The 18,797-nt window shown below is 40.8% G+C and overlaps 1 protein-coding gene across 3 annotated transcripts in view; it reads left to right on the top strand.

Moving 5' to 3' along the window:
• PHACTR2 (phosphatase and actin regulator 2) overlaps positions 1–18,797 on the top strand; it is a 75,483-nt gene that overhangs the window by 38,165 nt on the left and 18,521 nt on the right. For all 3 annotated transcript variants that reach the window (XR_005955338.1, XR_005955339.1, XM_041469730.1), the window contains exons 5-8: positions 12,086–12,635; positions 13,872–14,074; positions 15,955–16,111; positions 18,198–18,253. Coding sequence is in view for 1 of the 3 variants with exons in the window: in XM_041469730.1 (XP_041325664.1) it covers positions 12,086–12,635; positions 13,872–14,074; positions 15,955–16,111; positions 18,198–18,253 (966 nt within the window). In the remaining 2 variants the exon portion in view is untranslated. The remainder of the gene's footprint in view (positions 1–12,085; positions 12,636–13,871; positions 14,075–15,954; positions 16,112–18,197; positions 18,254–18,797) is intronic.

Raw genomic sequence — 18,797 nt, 5'->3', positions numbered from 1 at the left:
TATTCTTTATTTATAGCACACTAAGCAAGAAGGTGAGCCAGCCTGTTGAACTCAGTGGAAGAGTAAGGCCCACAGCATCTCACCTGACGGATTAATCCTGGGTGATTTTTTTATGGCCGATACAGTAGGATTGCATTACACCCACAACCACTGGCAGAGCAAGGAATCCACAGCTGCAGAGTGGAGATTTGCTAATGCTTACAGAGCAACAAAATCAGAGCTGAGGCAGGAATACTCAGCTCACTGTCTTCTGCTAAGACCAAAAAATGTGCTGGTGCTCCAGATCACAACCCTCCATCATGAGAACTGAGATAGGTGGATTGAACACTATCTGACAGTCAGGAGTAATGGCTGCAAGAAGTTCATCTTCAGCGAGGCCAATGTGAGGCTTCTAAAGTCATGAACTCTTAGGTGGAAATCTTGAAGGAAGATGTGCACGCCTGCCACGTTTGTGAGACCCAAAGACAGGATTAATTCCTGCTGCTTAGTAGCACAATGCTGTGCTACTAAGCAGCACCAATTTCCATTTCCAATTCCCACTGAATCGGTTTGCCAAAAAATGCATCTCAGCCCCATAAAGTTATAAGGTTATTTTTAAATGCTCTTAAGAAATGATGGTGGTCTTAATTTGCTCTCTTGTTCAACTGGGTCTTGGAAATGGCCTTCACATATAAATGTGATGACTGCAGGAGCCAGAAGCTTGAAAAGAGCACATGGTACAGGCACATTGTGATAGTATGGTGAGAGCTGGCAGCAACAGGTTGTAGAATGTGGAATATATTAGGAGTTAAAAAAAAGTTAAAGGAGTTAAAAGTTAAAGGAGGAGAGTTTTTTCAGCATGAGTTATGGAAATACAGTATGCACAGGGCAAACAATAGGCTCAGCCATGCATATAAAAATGAGTAAAGCAGAAGCAAGTGAAGAAGACAGCCCCTGAAAGCTGTTCCCCTTGCTGCCAGTCAGTTCCATAAGCTGTGTGCCCATCTGCTGCCTATCAGCTCACAGGTGCCTTTTATATGTGTTGAAAAGTTCTCTTGGGCAATTTAATAGTATAACTGTTACTCTTTGTAGTAATGATGACAGTCATGCAAGCAGGGTGTTTAAAAGAAAATTTCTCCTTTATGGCAGGATGATAAGAAACGAGTGACAGTTTAACATAAAGCAGGTAACTGATGGATAAAGCCTTGCTGTTGAATAATCAGATAAATCTTTTTCTGAGATCATTTATTCATGTTGTGCTTGTACTGGGCTGATTTCTGAATTATTTTATTTTGACTAAGGAAAGTCACTAGCATCTTTTGCAGTAAATAAAGAGCTAAACTATGGTTATTTTATCTGTGAGCCTTGCAAGGGATGCAGAGCAGCAAATGGACAGGCATTAATGTCAAAGAAGGCCCTGGGTATCTGGGCAGCAGACTGAAATCTCCCATTGTGCCTGGGCTCCTGAGCCATTGCACTGGGCTGCAGAATCCCCAGCAGTACCCAGAGCTCCACGTTCCAGGTGGGGTCTGAGCATTGCAAAGGGATCCAAGGAGCCTCTCTTCCTCCTGCCCCCTGTAGCAGTGTTGGACAAGATCAAAAGCCACATCAGTAGAATAGGTGTCAAAATTGTCACTGTTTGCCTCCCTGGATAGCAGGAAATAGTGTGGTGATGCAGCATGTGTGCTGCACATGGTAAAGCCTCCAGGTACTGTGTCAGACATGCTTTTCTCCTTTCAACCCTCCCAAGATGTCTCTGGAACACGAGAGAACCCCTTATTTGTATCTGACTTCAGTTTGTAAACTTCAGTCTTACTCATTTTTGTCAAAGCAAGCTAAATCTTTTAATGATTCTTGCAGATGGTTCCAGGTTTCATAGTTAGCTTGGGATTGAAGAAGTGAAAGGCTCAGTAACCATCAGCAAGATACTGCCAGGAAAAAGCAATAAGTTCTGTTTTGCATGCCATCAGTCAGGTGTGTTAGGTGCTGCTTTGATAAATAATTGCATTGCAAAAAGCCAGGGCTCTGTTACAGGTGCTGTGGGTGATATGGGGCATAAGCTTCTGGAATGTTCCTGGGCCATTTATAAGAGATTGATCTTCTCAGGTTTCCTCATGTCTGAAGTAAACATGATTAAAGGAAACAGTTTTTAGTCCTGTTTCAAAATGAATTGTCGGGCTACACGTGCATATTTTTTCCCTGGAGGCTAAGTCTCATATGAGAGCTGGAAAATGTTCCAGGCCTTAGTATGTTGGGTTTATAGGTTCTTTCCTCTATATTTTGTCTGCTCTCCTTAAATCTGCCATTAAATTTAATCTTCCCTTTTTCGTATGGGTAACCAAAGAAAAGAAGTTTGCAGGCACAAAATCTGGTCTTAACAACCATGCATTGTTGCTTTCTGATGCTTTACTTTGTCTACCAAGGAATGCTCTTCAAAGTCTAATTTTCTAGGTTCCTTTTCTCAGAGATCTTTTCTTTATTTCCCCAAAGCAGAACAAAACCTGTTTGAATATAAGGTAGTAACCTGCATCTTCCAGGGTCTCAGACAAGAGCCTGCTTTGTCTCAGAAGATTAAACCTGCAAACCAGTCACTGTGAAAAACTAGGCAGACTTTCATCCCTCTTGTGTGCCTAGCTGGCTTCCAGCACTCCTGAGCTCTGCAGATCATTGATATGAGCAGCATACATAAAAGGTTGTGGGCTTTCTTGCCTGACTCCCTAAGAATCTCTCACTCCAGCTGAGCTATTTGCTGGCTAAAACCAGTTCTTCTAAGAATAGTATATCTTCCATTCATCACCTGAACTATGTAAATGAGGCTGAATCCAAGTATTCTTAAAAGGAAAGCTACTCTAGATAAAGCTGTGTTTGGCCAGAGCCTGTCCACTAAGTCAGCAGGGCTGGCTCATGCTGGTAGAGTGACGAGAGAGGCACAGGCTTTCACCCACAAAAACTGAGTGCCTGAATAAAGCTCCTGACTTATAAAGCTGGTTTGTTTCAGTTTTTTTCTTTTATAGGAAAGATATCCTAATGTGACTCCAAAAATAATATTGTGTACATTTTTTTTTTAGGAACTAACTATTCAATTATTTGTGTATCTTTACAGAAAGTGTAAGAGAATGTAGAAGCCTACATGCCTTCCACCTTCCAAGACTCTCACAGATCAGCTGACAGTGAATATGTCTTAGGCATTCTCTTTTTTTCTAGCAGCTTACTTCTTACAAAAAGATTGAGCAGTTAAAAATGTAAAATGATAGTCAGGGTTTTTTTTTAATCTTTTTTATCTTGAACCTAATGCAAAATACCTGAATGTGGTTGCTTTAGGTGAGATGTTACACCTGTCCCTTTCTCCCCTCTCCTGTTTTCTACACTCTGTTACAAGGCCTCTTGCACTTGGTGCTGTTGAAATTATGGAGTCAGTAAGATCTAGAAGTCTGCAGACGTGCAGATCTGCGTATCCATCCTCAAGAAAGATGAATTCAAAACTGCAGAGAGAGCTGCAAACAGCATTGTGAGACAGCTGTCCTGGTTCAGTGTAGCAAAACAGAGCCCAAGAGAGCCTGAGTGCATTAGATGAATGTTGCGAGTTGGTAAGCAGCCAGGAGAGAGCATGGCTAAAGGACAATGCTGGCACAGGTAGAAAGGAATAAACAGTGGCTTGAAATACAGTTAGAGTGGAAATTAAAGGAAGCTTTCTAACAATTAGAATGGGTCTTTTCTTGAACAGAATTTTATTAGCAATAGCAGGAACAAAAAGTGGAGCTGGTTAAATCTGAAGTTTGTGAAAGGATTTGTCTGGGTTGACCACCTGCATCAGCACAATCAATGAGTCCGAAAAAGTGACAAAAGACACCTTGTCTTGTCCTGTGTCCCATGTTCCTGACTGACAGCTTCCTGGATTTTGATTAATCAAAACACAGCTCTCTGCATAGTCTGGAAAGGAAACTCATGATCTGCAAAACTCTTACAGAGTTTCATTGTGCAGGGAGTCATCCTGCTGAAGACAACAAACTTACATTATTTCCAATTTTCATTTTACATAGTGTTTCTCCAATGTGTTGTGTTCATCCTCCAGGAGGAGGGTGCTTTGCAGTTGATGGAGATCATACACTTGTGCTGCTTTTCTGTGAGGTAGCTCTATGACACTGCTCGAGCTGTACAAACAAAAATACCAGTGCTGTAGGACAAAATCCTCAGGTAGAAAAGCTCTGGCCTTCGGTTCCTTAGAAGTTGACAGAAGGAAAAATTGTTATATTTTACAACCTATCCTCTGAAAGTATGCCCAACATTTTCATAGGTTCATTTTGTTCAGAATTTGCAAAAGGTCCCACTTGTATTTTGCAAAATAAGTAATCTGATTTTCTAATGCATGTGGCACACTGGCATCTCTCTGAAAGTCTTTTAGATTTGATAAGTCCTCACAAGAGCTGTTGTATATTGAGTACTTTGTAAATCTGACCATCATTTAGCTGTTTACATGAGAACAGAGCTTTGTTAAGAGTCTGGCCCCAATCACAATTTCTGGAAACAAGAAAATCTGGTTTGAAAGTGAGGTTTGTTGAAAATCTGGCCTTTGGAAAATTTATTCTAAACATAAACATATCATCGATCCAAATGCTTAATGAGATATTAACATTTGCTTTCCTGTAAAAGAGGTAATTTATAAGCAAGTTGCTTTTACAGCAGATATTTCCATCAAGGCAGCAGTGGTTAAAAGATATTCCTATCTGATGTGTTTTGGAGACCTTTTTTAAAAGGTCAGTTCTGGATGAGCAGATGTCTAAATTAAGAAAAACAACAGCAATAAAAGTGTGTTGCAGCTGGTATTGTGGTACCTGGGGGATTGGTTTGAACAAATAGATGGGTCTGAACTGATTCAGATGCCTCCTTGTTTTGGCAAAAGAAAGAGCAGGCATGAAGACCGAGGGTCCATGTTCAAGCAGAATCATGTTAGGGAGGTACAATTACAACATAATTGTATCTGTAGCCATTTACAGACATCAGACCATCTCTGTCACTGCTCAGGATCAAGCCCCTCTTGCAGTTATTAGTTATTTATATTACTACAGTGCTACTGTATATACCAGCCATTTATTATAGTATCTTACATAGATGCAGAAAACCACAAGAATTTTCCAATGGACTTGCATTTAAAGAAAGGACATTATGATTAGGCACTGGAAAACAAGAGGACACCAGACCAGGATAAAAAGCACAATAATGGCAGCCTATATATTGTCCGCTTTGGCATCACAGAAGAGGGGAGTTTAAGGGAGGACAGTCAGTGAATATTCACGAAGCCTGAGGGTCAGCAGAGGAAAAGCAATGAAAAGCATCTGCTTCAAACTTGGCTTGTCACTGTCAAAAGCTGATATAATGGACTGGTCAGGTAGGAACTGGAAATCTCTGTCTCAAGTAAATGGGAAACTGTACCATGGGCAAAATCAGACTGACAGTGAAATAAGAACATGGAGCTTACAAAGGTAAAAGCAACAAAGCCAATAAGATGCCAGGAGGAACAGCATGGTCAAAGAGAATAACCTCCACCACAGATTTCCTTCTGGCTGTGAGTAAAAAGAAGGTTCACTGGTAACCAAGGGGCAGTCAAGACTGGATGAGAGGTGTAACTATCTGAGCAGGTAGGATGCAGCTGTGCAGGAGTCTGCCAGTCTTTGGAATGAGGTACTTAACACTATGAAAAAGAGCTGTCTTAGACAAAGACAGGGTTCCAGTAATGGCAAGGCATTTCTGTTAAAATAAATGCTATATAAATTGCCAGTTTTAATCACAGTTTAAGTCTGCAAGCAAGAACTTTGATGTGAATGAACTGCTACGGTTTTGGTTTTCAATTACAGTTTTTTGTTATTTTTCTAAAGAAAAATTGAAAATTATAGGTTGTCACTAGGATGTGTTTATTTGCAACTAAATAAAGCTTTTATTTTGTACCCTGATTCAGAAGATGAATTCTGATATACATTATCTAGTCAGCTATATAGTTTAGTGTAGATTGACTGTATTACTTTAGAATATAGTGAATGCTATTTTACTTTTTCTAGGTTATCTTTTTCTTTTATTTTTAACATTTTGTCTAATAATGACCTGAAGCAAAACACAATAATGGTATATAAGTAAACAAGTTTTAAATTCTTTTTTATTAGTAAATAAAATTTTAGCATTATGGGCCTTTAGTTAATACATATAGCAATGAATTGTTTACACTTATAATTATTTCTGATCATCATGTCCTTCAGGATCTTCAAAATACAAAATCATATCTTCTCTTGACATGTTTGTTATTAATGGGCTTCAGATTTTAAAATGTTCTGCTTTTTCAGAATTATATCACCATTTCAACTTTAAATGAAGGTAGGTAGAATTTCACAAGGAGACCCTTTTCCTGCAAAAGAAGGAGGCCAAAATGTAACAAATAAGCATGTTTCTTTCTCCATCCAAAGTCTTTCTATGGAAAACAAAGAGATGGTACAAGAATCTGTGCTCAAAAAAATCTGTTTGAAAGTTGTAAAAGGTTTCTATGAGATGGTCCTTTCAAAGCTTTAGCAAAAGCATATTGGTTTATAATAGGCTGGAAATAAAGGAGGAAGACACTGGACAGTTAATTCCTTCAGTTCATGAAGACACATGTGCACAAGTTGCTTTAATAACTGCAGGTGATGCATTAGGTTCCTGTTAACAAGCCTTAAGCTAGAAGTTGGAAAGGCTTTGTTTCTGCGAGGAAGAATGTCTTTGTTGTCTAGCACATTATTTGTTTTTCATCTACTAATCTTAAAATGTGTTGCTTAACTCTTGGGAATCTTTAACATGGGAAAGAAGAGAGATGAAAATGTCCATTTAATGTGTGTTAAGAGCGAGGCTCTAATAGGAACATAATGCAAGAAATGAAATGGTTTTCTCTTGAGTGAAAAAAGAGACTGTTAAAAGTCTCTGCAGTATTTGCTTGTCTTCTTTCTTCCCCAGTCACAATTTTCAGTAACATGCAAACAAAGCCTATATGATTCTGATGGAATGCTCTTGGTTCTATAATATCCATTTTCAGAAAGGTGTGGGAAGGCTATCTTGAGACAAAATGGGCATAGAATTGGTTTAATTGAATAGATAAAGATTCCCATCTGGGAACTTCAGCTCTTCTACCTGGGAACACCAAGTTTTACAGCCATAGTGATTACGTTGCAAAATCACACATTGACTGGAAATGGCTCACCTACATTAATATTACAGCTGGCATTAGGTATGCACTTTTGAAATTAATTTCCTGGTCATCCCCACTAACCCTTGTTTGGTTTGCAGGCTACAAACAAACCAGGGGGTTTTTTTGGATGAAACTAAGACAAAAGATGCACTCGGGAACTTGTAGTCCCTCCACCACTAGTCATGCAGTGTACAGAACTAGCCTGAAGAAAGTCCAAAGTCTCCTGAAATGCAGATTGTGGATATTGGGTCCTCAGTGCTACCTCTTTCACTCTGCAGAAACATTCCTATTGCACAGCAGAATGTAGATAAAGATCAAATTCCTGCTGACTAATGAACTCTAGACTCTTGAAAGTGCAGTTGTGTAACAGTACGCAAAGAACCTGCAGGAGGGGAGAGCCTTTTCATGCCAAATGATAGCCTATCTTATTTAGCTTCATTTGTTTCTGAAGAATAAAAATACTCTGAAGAAGTTACCCAAAATAAAGCTGCTAAGAGCAAACAATGTGCAGCTCAGAAGAATGAGTTGCTTCAGGGGAAAACTGGGAAAATTTCTGCTGTGTAGCCATGTGCAAGCCTGTAGCTGGGAAAATGGCCCTGTTAACATTCAGCTTCACATGAATCTGAGTTTTACAGCTTGTTGATTTTAGGGTGGGTAGGGTTGAAAAGAAGCTGAGGAGATTTGTTAGAGAAGTAAATAGCATTCCCTCATTTAGTTTGAAGCCAGCACTTTCATTTGGGATACTGAATGTAAAGGCTGATCCTTGGACATCTAGAATAGATGAGTCTGAGAGAAGTTCCAGGTAAATTTTTTCCATGAGAAGATCCTGAATTGAGGTGAACAGTAATTTTCTTCTGAGGTAATACTGCGTTAAGAGGCAGAAGATGAAGTCTCTCCTGATTCCCAAGAGCCCAAGCAGCAGAAGTAGTCACTGTTTTGAGGCTTGCTGTTGAATTTACGTGGTGTATGTCTGTGTCAGTTGGCTTCTATTCACTTTCTTACCCATAGAGAGCACTGGTCACTGCCCAGAAATACCGACATCCCATGCTCCACCACTACCTAAGCCTAAGCCTAAACCTAAAAAAGCTCCACTACCACCAAAAAACGCCATTGCCGCTTCCACTACCACCAGCCATAAGGGTAATGAAGCACCTCATGCTAAAAAAAAGGGAAAGGCTCCTGCTAAGCAGCCTCCTCTCCCGCCGCCCAAGCCAACAGGTGCCAGTGCAAATCGAGAAGCTGGTGAGTACTGCCCGTGCAGTGCAGCTGCGGTGGGTGCATGTGCATGGGGCTGCTTGCCGTGGTCTTACCGTGACTTGTGCCTTCGGATGTAGCAGTGTTACTGAGGAGCATGCCGTGGATGTTTGTAGAGAGCTTCCAGCTGGGCAATGGTTCTGCTGGCCACAAACGCCCCAGGCAACACACAGACCCCCTCGCTGTTGAGTGAACCTAGGTACAGCACCAAGCACATCAAAGACGGCATTGAATTCCTAGTTCAAGTGAAAATGACCCAGAGAATCAGCAAAAAAAATGATCCAGAGAGTCAGCTCAAGAATAAGCAGGATAGAAGGTGAACCAAGCATAAGTTACCCCTAAGTAAAACTAATTTGGTATTGCTGTAACTTTCTACTAGAAGGATCAACTATTCCAGTTAATTTGACAATATGACAAGATCACAAAGAAGTTAAGAATAAAACCATGAAGACATCTTAAAAGACTGTTGAATAGCAATTGGTTTAGCTGACAAAAAAAAAAAAAAAAGCCATTAGAAATGAACAGCCTTCCGATCTTTCCACTATTTGATTAAAAAAAAAAAAAAAAAAAAAGACAGCCATTAGAAATGACCAGCCTTCCCTCAGGTGCTGTGATGCTAAGTACATACTGGAAATGGAAAATATTAATCATCAAGCACATAGCACATGTATTTATCACCACACTATTACATCAAAATTCAGCAGTGATGCAAGATTAAAGGTTATAGGTGGATGCTCTTAAGGTACTGATCATGAGTTTGAATGGTTACAGTGTAGACAATGATCAAAATTAAAACATACACATATCATTTGAACACAAGCAGTATTTTGATGAATGGGCTCCATATATGTTTTGGCAAATTTATACAAGCCCTGTGTTTTCAGTCTCTGTCTGTCTTTCAAGGCCCTCCAGTCCCTCCAGTTTTCTCTGCAAGTATTTCTTTTCACAGCTTGTACATTTTGGCACATTTTGTATTTGAAGCATACAGAAGAGGACTGTTTGAAAACATTGCAAGACTTCTAGAATTACAATAGTAACTTTGCCATAAAATATCCATTAACTTGGTATTAACTGTCCCTAGTACATCAGACAACTACAAGAATAAACATTTTGAAAATCCAGAATTTGCTGCTTGTATTTCACATGCAGCTCTTCCTAGGTGAAGCAGCCTTGTAAGAACAGACCTTTCAGAAATAAAGCAATCCATCACATAAAGAACTGTTTATACCAGTGATTGGTAACAAGCTGTCAGGTATCTGACTTTTTAGACTAAAATACATTCAGGTTCCAGATTTGTCTTCCATTAGCCTTGCTGAAATGTCAGCCAGTGCTTGCAGACCATACAGATGTAAAATATATCCACAAATATCCCTTATTCTACTGGTAATTTCTTCCAACATTAAAAACATACTGTGTTCATTCAAAGTGGGGCAGTACTTAATCAGTGGAGCTGGTTTGAAACAGAGTTAGTACAAGAGGTTTGTCAGATCCCCATGAAAGTGAACACATGATGCAGCCAGCGATCAAGTCTCATGAAGGAGGAGAGGAATATGAGTAACAATTGAGCCATGGCTCTCCTGAGGGCAGCACAGCAGGTTTCCATACTGAAACAGTGGAACTGGGAGAATGGGACTTAAATGTAGGCATGGATGTGTGCCAAAAGGCAAACAACAGCCATTAAATTTTTCATTTAATCAGAATTCAAATCTTTTACTGAAAAAGAAGCATGACAGAAAATTGTCAGCCAGCCCAGTCAAAAACAACAACAGCAATAGCACTTTTGACCCATGTGGACACATAGGGGGGTTTTCTGTGGGAGAAATCTTTTCATTTTCTGTATCTAATTGCAGGTTCTGAGAACAATGTAAGGATTTTTACAATGGAAACATGTTTTGACATTTTCCCAGCCACAGTTGTGTGGTGATATATTTGTACTATGCTGCAATTCTTAAGTGCAAGCATGTAACTGGTTCTGTTGACCTCCAGCCTGTACCAGCCTGTATTCTGAAGGGGATCAGAATCAGAGCCTTTTCTTTCTACCATCCACCTACTCATTAAGATTTCTGTTAAATAATATGCAGGTTGGAACCACCATCTATTTCTATTGTAATTATGAACTTCTGCTGATGCCATTTTTCTGCTTCAGTTTGTTTTGCATGTAAATTGAGTGATTTGTGCCTGATGAGGGAAGATGAGTGCAGTATCAGTGATTCAGGACAGTGCCCTTTACAGTCACCTAGCAGCACAAAGAGGAACAGGGATTTGCCTGAAGTTTCTGTAATTTTTTTCAGATATATTGAAAGCTTCACAGCTCTCTAAATGTTTTTAAACCATAACAGCTGCAGAAGAGAACAGTAAAGTGTCTTTTGAATTAGTTTCCGTCTCCTTTGAGAACAGTCTCACTGTGAAAACGGATTTTATATCGTGAACTTATTATGGCCAGTGTCTGCATTTTGATTCTCTCCCAATCTGCTTGGGGGTTGTTTTTTATTTAAATGCTTACAAGTAAAGTAGGCCTTTCAGCAGATTTCAATTACAGCTTTCTGTTTTACTCAGTGAGCTTAGCCAGAAGGCTGCCATATAACTTTATAATCTTTCATTTGTTCTCTGGAAGTTAATGAATTTTTAGAATTACATCAGAAGTATTTGAGTCGGATGCATTTTGATGAAAAGGACTGAACCATTAGATGATTGTCATTTTTATTGCTTTTTAAATGGAAGTCAGAAGTTTGAAGCTCCCATCTCAGGTGATGACACAGCATGACATTGACACAGCAAATGGAAATGTGACTGGAATGCACATGGAAATGCGGGCTAGCTGAAATCTCTAGTGAGATTCATTATACATATATGCTTCAAAATGCTGAGTGTCACAGGATTATACAGTCACCTTGTACAGCTCCTGTCAAAACCTTGATTCACTACATTTTCAAGACTGCCTGAGTTGGTCGCTGGTAAGATGAAAGCCTCCAGTAGATACAGGAGCCTTCAGAGCCTCCTCCCTTCTGAAGGTCATTTGTGCAGAGTGACAGCAGTGGTTCCTGCCTCTCTTTTGTGGACAGACCCAGCTGGACTTAAAAGCACAGCTTGTTTTGCTGCCCCTCTGCTGTTGTCCTTACGTAGGAGAACGCCAATTGCAATAATATTGTGAAAGGTAATTCGCTGATACTCAGTAACAGTCCTCAGATGTTCATTGAAAAGTATAAGGAAAATCACAGGGTTTTCACAGTGATCAGACCAAAAATTCATGTAGTAGGAAAGGTCAGGCAGTTTTCTCTGCCAGGGAGCTTTTTTATTTTTTTTAGCTAAGTCACTACACCTATTTTTAGAATAAGTAGTGGACTTCCTAGATGATGTCCAGGCCAGGTGTAATGGGCCAATTCAGAATGCTCAAAACAAACTCCTACCCATTTGTAAGGCTGGTTCTCTCTGCTGTTCTTGGGCAAGTATTCATCATTTCAGTGTCTCCCGCACAAAGGTGAAATTGGAACGGCAACATTTCATTATCTCAAGTATTTACATTAAGTATTGTAGAAGTATCAAGTGTATTTTTATTTTGAAGACCAGCACAAATCAACTCATGCAGAAAATATAGCGCAAAAATCATTGCAAGACTGTAAAATGCCTTTTATTTTCTTTCTGTTTCAGCTGGTTCCTCTCATGCAAAAAAACTACCAGTCTCCAAGTCTTCTTCATCACCATCTCCTTCGTCCACATCATCTCATCCCAAAGCCTCTAAGGAGACTTCCAGCAAATCTGGCACATCAGGGACTCCCAGGGGCAAGAAAAAACCTGGGAAACAGTCAGCCCCACGAACAGCACCAGACGGGGCTGCTTCCTCCCCCTCAGGTGCGACAGCCGACAGTTTGGAAGCGAAGGCAGAAAAACCCAAGCCTGAGCAAACTTCCATAGTAGTTTTTGAAACGGAGAACGCAGACCAGTCAAGCAAGCTTGTTGTGCCCCCTCCTCCCACCGCTGCCCCTCCTCCACCTCCACTTCCACCTCCTTTTCCTGCTGCAGCTAGTCAGCCTGCTGGCTCCTCAGATGCCCAGGATGCGTCAGACAGCTGTGTGGCAGGGCCACGCAGCCCTGGGTCAGACACAAAGCCTCTTGTCCCGACTGAGCGTGGCACAGAGCAGAGTCTGAGCAGTGCAGCCCTAGGCAGCGCTCCGGATGCCGGAGGAGAAGATGCGGAAAGGTGAGACAGTGCGGCTGTCCTGGGGGAACGGTGGGACCACAGCCGAGGAAGCCGTGCACATTTGTGTGCACCGTAGGCACATGGGGATCTCTTCTGCTTCTTCTGCTGACTGGGAACAGTTTGTGTGGCAGCCCAGCACAGTTTGTTCCTTCCCGGTGCCTTTGAGCCTTTCACCTGCAGTACCTCATGTTTCCCCAGAAGGTCGTTCCTCATGACCTGTCTCTTCATTGTGTGGCTGGCACTGGGGTCAGCAGTTCAGCTCAAAGCTGATGGCACTTTTATTTATCTCTCATAAAGGCAAAAAAGAAGTTATGCCGAATTGTAAGAGGGTTCTTTTCTGTAGATGTCTTTTTTTCTGTAGATGTCATTAAATATCTCACTGCTAAAGTTCTCGATTCAATAGCTGAATTTACTTGAACATTTGAAAATGAGGGTTTTTTCAGGCTTCAGTTAGTAGGTGTTTGGTTTTTTACTGCCTAATAACTTGTCTAAATCTCGAGTATTGTAAAAACTGGTCAAGAGAAAAGTCATAATTACATTTTTAAGCAAAATATTTGGCAGAATAATGAAACTGCCTTATTAATTTGTCTTTTCTGTGCCACAAAAAATCAGCATATTTTATATAAATACAAGAGGGTTTAGTCTAGATGCAGGTAGCCTAGAGACCTTTCTTTAAATTCTTGCTGGTACATCTGTTGCCAGCCCTGCACTGTAGTGCTGCATCTCCCCCTGCTCTACCCTTCCTTTACGTAAAGATTTTCCCAAGGCAAAGGGCAGTCTGCTGTTGATCTCCATGTTCATCAGTGATGAGCTTGAACATTTTGAGCTCAACTGTAGTGAAACTGTATTTACAATAAGTAGGGTTAGGCTTCCCAAACAGGAAACTTTGCAGTCCCATCTGCTCTCCAACTTGCTCCTCTCACCCCCAGTTTTATGAACTGTTTGCTCTCTCAGTCCCAGCCCACAAGAAATAAAAACCAATTAAGATTTGTCTTAATGTAATCTTTACAGCACTCAATCATTCGGGATTGTTTGCATCCTTTTTCCTAACACACATACATAGAAACATATACATAGCTGCATATGTTAAAAATGTCTTATATATGTATGTTTTTTAGAAAGGAATTAGTTTGATTAACAGAACTTTTATTTTCATCCTTCTTATTCAGTTGCTTCTCATTGGTGTTTTGTTCTGCTTGCATTTATATGTCACCCTATCTGCTCATGAATGAACAGCTTGGCTACCAAAGAAGACCAGGAAGGGGAGGCTCCAGATGAAGCATTCTCTGAGCTAGTGGAGGAGGCTTCTGACGCTGCTGCCCCTCCTGAGAGTGAAAGCAGCAGAGAGAGCCATGGCAGTGACTCGGACTCGGACGGGCCGATCCTGTACACAGATGATGACGATGATGATGATGATGACGAGAATGCAAGTACTGAAAGTAAGCATTCTGCTCAGGAAGCTACAGGTTGCCATTCTCAGATTGGGTTTTGTGAACATGCCTGACCCATGCTAGTGTGAGGCAGAGAGAGGAATGGCTGCAGGGAATGCTTTTATTTAGAATGATTTATTATTTTGTCACTACTGAGAAATGAGTGTCCTTGTCCCAGGCAATCATGATCAGAAACCTGCTGGGGCCTGTGCATGGGTGAGAGCAGATCAGTCATTGCACGGAGGAGAGTGGAGGTGGGAGGAACAGGTTCAGAAGGACAGGAGGGTGGGACAAGGTGGAGACCTTAGGGCATCTCAAGCCATTAATTTGGCTTGCCCACATCATGAGTTGCTTGTGGGAGTTACAGATGTGATGGATGACAGAGGAGGCCCATCAGTCAGCAGCTTCACTGTCTGAAAGTCACTTGTTCCTCTTTGATCAGGATGTTTTAAGCACTGGAGCAACCTTAGGAGACAGAGCAGATCACAGTAGATTACATAAAAGTTTTACAGCTTTGAAATTTTATCTGGGGACATGACTCTATCATCACCTTAACTGGGCAGAAGCCCTGCTGTGCTGAAGGAGTTGTCCTGCCTCCATTCTGCCTAATCCCTGCTCCCAGCTGTTCTTTCCTTAGGCTAGAGTTCATGTTTATTTTTGTAGGAGCAGCTGTTGTTGAGCTGATTTTCAATAGAATTCGTGGTTCCCTGATCCAGCTCACCCAAAGGCTTCGCCTTTGCTTGGGCAAAGAAGACAGCAGCAGGCTGTCAGGAGCATGAAGGAGGGCAGCCCTCCCTCTACCTCCTCCAGGGTGCTTTATGTCAGTATGAAATCACCATCAAACCATGGTTTGAGAGGCTTGCTCACAGCTTTTTTGGAGGAGGTGCTTCACTGTGCTCAACAAAGAAGGTTTGAACGCCAAGGTCCAGTGTACCAAAGTGGCATGAGGCAAAATGAACATGTTTTTTGGTTGGTTTTTTTTCTTAGCCACTAGTGCAGGAGAAGGTGAAGTGCTAGGTAGCTCAAGAGGCTGAAGTCTTCTGCAGTTCTTTGTTGGGTTTGAATGCAGCCCAAAGTGATAGAAACCACAAGTGCGTGTGTTCACACAGCAGCACAGTGTCTTATGAAAAGTGAGCTGGGAGCCTGTGGTCTTACCAAACTGCCTTACACAGTGAAAATCTGCCAGGCTAAGGCATATGTAGCCCATCTCGGTCAGAATGTCAAGACACAAAGGAAATACTATAAAGGCTGTGAAAAATGCCCTTCCTTCCACAGTTGGCTGAAGTTAATGCTGGCCAAGCTGCAAAGCCCTTGTCCCTACAGTGTCAGTTTTATGGAGAACAGATTGCTTCAGTGTCTGAGGGTTCCTGCCTAGGTTACTTTACAGGCACTCTGAACACTTTTTTGAGCTGTATTTTTTGGTTTAGTTTACAAATAACTTAGAGATGGAAAGCACTATAAAAGAACTAAGTGGTAATTGAAAAAAAAGTTGGAAAAATGAGGGAAATGATGATAGAATGAGACTAAGCCATTTAAGGCTGAAGAAAAAGAGCAGCAGTTGCTAAATATACTAAGTAGATAAATAAGCCAACCTGTAACATATTAGACTTCAAAGACATTTTAGTGTAGATTTGTCATTTTTATCCTATCACTTCACAAATGACAAGTGATGTTTGTATCAATTTGGCTCGTAGCTTTTCCCTTCAAGCCTTTTAGCTTTTTATTGTCATGAACTGAGCTAAAATTTTTCTTTTGATGTTAATTAAAATTCCTCTCCTGCATGTGGGAACAAGGTTGCTTTGGGGAGGTATTTAAAAGTTCTTACTGCAGTTTGTCTCTGTAATCTGAGCATGAATGAACTAAATCTACCCTACTCCACCTTTCCTCAGGCTCTTTGGCAAGTAAAATTCGTCGTAGGGATACTCTTGCTATCAAACTTGGCAACAGACCATCTAAGAAGGAGTTAGAAGACAAAAACATCTTGCAGCGTACATCCGAAGAGGAGAGGCAGGAAATCAGACATCAGATTGGAACAAAGCTTGTGAGGTATCAGTCTCAGGGTCAATGTGGTTTCACTGGGTGGAGGTGGAGGAAGAGAATTGAGAACACTGGGTTCATGTTTTAAATGCAGCTCAATGTGCACTGCAGGATCTTTGTGGTACAACTCTCTGGAAAATGGTGGTTTTATTTCTCACAAAATTTTAAACTGTCAATAATTTTTTTTTTTTTTTTTTGTCCTACAAGAAACAAAATCTGAGAGCTTTTGGGGTTTTGGGTACTTTGGTTAAAAAAGGAAAGAAGAGGAAGAGGGTAAGAATGAGTCCACAACAATCAATGCCATGGTTCTGGTTCTTTCTCAGATTTGTTAGCAGAACTTCCACTTGTATACCCATCTCAGACAGAGCTCTACACAGAGCATACCTGTGCATGTTGTGCCTTCTGACCCTTCTTCTCTTCCTCTGGCTCTCCAAGTCCTTCATTATCATATGCTGATTCCAGCAAAAGAAGTTGAGCCAGTGAGTGTTTAGTGTTTTACTGTACCCAGCACTGAGGCACATCTATCTCAAGCTGTTAAACTGCTATGGGATGTATGTTACTTTCTCCTTCTGGACTCGAGAATATTGCATAAAAAATTCACTTGCCTTTTATAGTTTGGTTTTTTTTTTTTTAATATTCACATTTATTTTGGCTTTTTTGGTCTCTGAGAATAGACTACAGCATGCCTGTATTTTGCTAGACCTGTCCTTGTTTCTGTTTGGCTCAGGAATGTTGTCCAAATTTGGAGGATGTCCTGTGTTTTTGGAGAGTCCCAGATATGGGGTAATCCAGTTGGTACTGCTCCTGCATCAACACCCAGAAGATGAGCGGAGTTGCTCTGTGAACTGGGTGTCTGGCCAAGGCAGCTATTTCATTACTGAACTGTAAGAGTGATACATCTACTAGATGTAGAGCCCAAGGGTCATTTTTATTCTGCTAATAAAGAGGTGTTGTTGTTAGCATCACTTTCCTGAACAAATCCCAGCTCTGGTGATCACATCCTGCTTGTCAGTCTTCCCTTGGGGCTGGAACTGCAGAAGCTGCTTTGTGGGTTCTGCTGGAGAGCTGAAAGGCAATGCACACAGCTCTGCTTTGGTGGCAGGAAACAAGATCTGTGTACATCAAGGCTGTGCTCATACCCAAAATCACATCCAAGTGTGATGCCAGTTTCTTAAAAATTCCTGGCCTGGTGGTCAGCACCTGGCATCATCGAGGTCTGGTGGAAAATCTGTTCCCACAGCTCAGTCAGGTTGAGTAAGGTCCCCATCCCCACCTGGGACTTCCTACAGCTGGGACTGGTCACCTGTGGTAAACCTGCCAGTCCTCTGGGACAAATCCGTAAGTCCAAGAGTGATTTGAATTGGATGAGTGTCACGAGGCTAAAGACAGTCTGTAGTGAAGTGTGTGAGTGTTGATGAACAGAGAGACGCCTATCTTGAACACACCTGCAAAACAAGTTTTACTGCTGAAATTTTTCTTGCTCTTTTCCTCAAGTGAACAAGTGGACTTGTTTAGTAAACGCAGAGGCAACATCAACCATGTTCGCCCCATTACAAATCAGAAAATTAATATCTCAGTTTGGGGTTTTTGTAATGGCAGTTGTTATATTTAGGTAACTAAATAAAATTAGGTTTCAGGTAAAGCTCCCATTTGTATTGTACATACAAATTAATGAGGAATGAACAGCTTATGGGTTTTGTTGGTTTTGGTTTTTAAAAAAAATTTAGTAAGATTTCAAAATATCAAAAATATCAAAATTCATTCAAAACATCTGAGAATAATCTAACAATTGCACATCTGATTATAATGATGGTACTTGGGAATAAAGAAGGTATATGGATTTATTAATGAAACTACACCTGTGAGGATTTTAAATTTGCTGGTACAAATTCTGTAATATTATTCAAGTATCAATTATTCGTGTGTTCAAATGGCAACACTACATCTTTTAAAACAAATGGCCACTCTGGTTACATGAGCAGTTATTGTAACTGCCTGGAAATTACTTCCAGAAATTACATTTTTTAAGCTGTATTACAAATCCTCGTGTCATTTAGATCTGGTTTTAAATCAGCCACTTACTTTGTTCTTGCAGGAGACTTAGCCAGAGGCCCACAACTGAAGAGCTGGAGCAAAGAAATATCCTGAAGCGTAAGTATTTCATTCAGGGTTCATATAGTATTTGCTTAGAAAGGGATCATCTGTTGGATTCATATGGAAGCCCACCAATGTTGCTCCAGTATTAGAATCATAACTAGAGAGAAATCATGTTCTAGAAAATAATGTGTCAACTCTTGATTTATACACTAACCTGTAATTGTAGCTTTGAAAATTCCACTTATTGAATATGCCAAATTTTACTTGTCACAATCTCACTTCTTGAAGCTGGCCCCAAAGACCAGGAATGACTTGAATACCCTTTAGAAATAGTTCTAGGCCAGTTAACCTTCCACCTGATTTTTATGAGGAGGAGAAGAAAGGAATATCAGTTGGAAGTGCAGGTGGGATGGAAGGGCAGAGGTTGGAAGGAGGAGTAGGAAGAAGAAAGGCAAAGTGTTCAGCAGAAAGTCAATAGGTATATGCCAACTACTTCAGCATGCTGGCCTTCATATCCACTTCTGACATAAATGTCTTCTGTACTGAAACCTGCATGAGATTCTCACTGAGTATCTTCCCATTGATTAAATCCTTCCTC

This window comes from Pyrgilauda ruficollis, unplaced genomic scaffold (assembly GCF_017590135.1).
Source record: "Pyrgilauda ruficollis isolate IOZ18807 unplaced genomic scaffold, ASM1759013v1 scaffold24, whole genome shotgun sequence".
NCBI classification, from domain to species: domain Eukaryota; kingdom Metazoa; phylum Chordata; class Aves; order Passeriformes; family Passeridae; genus Pyrgilauda; species Pyrgilauda ruficollis.
This window is presented reverse-complemented; position numbering and strand designations above follow the sequence as displayed.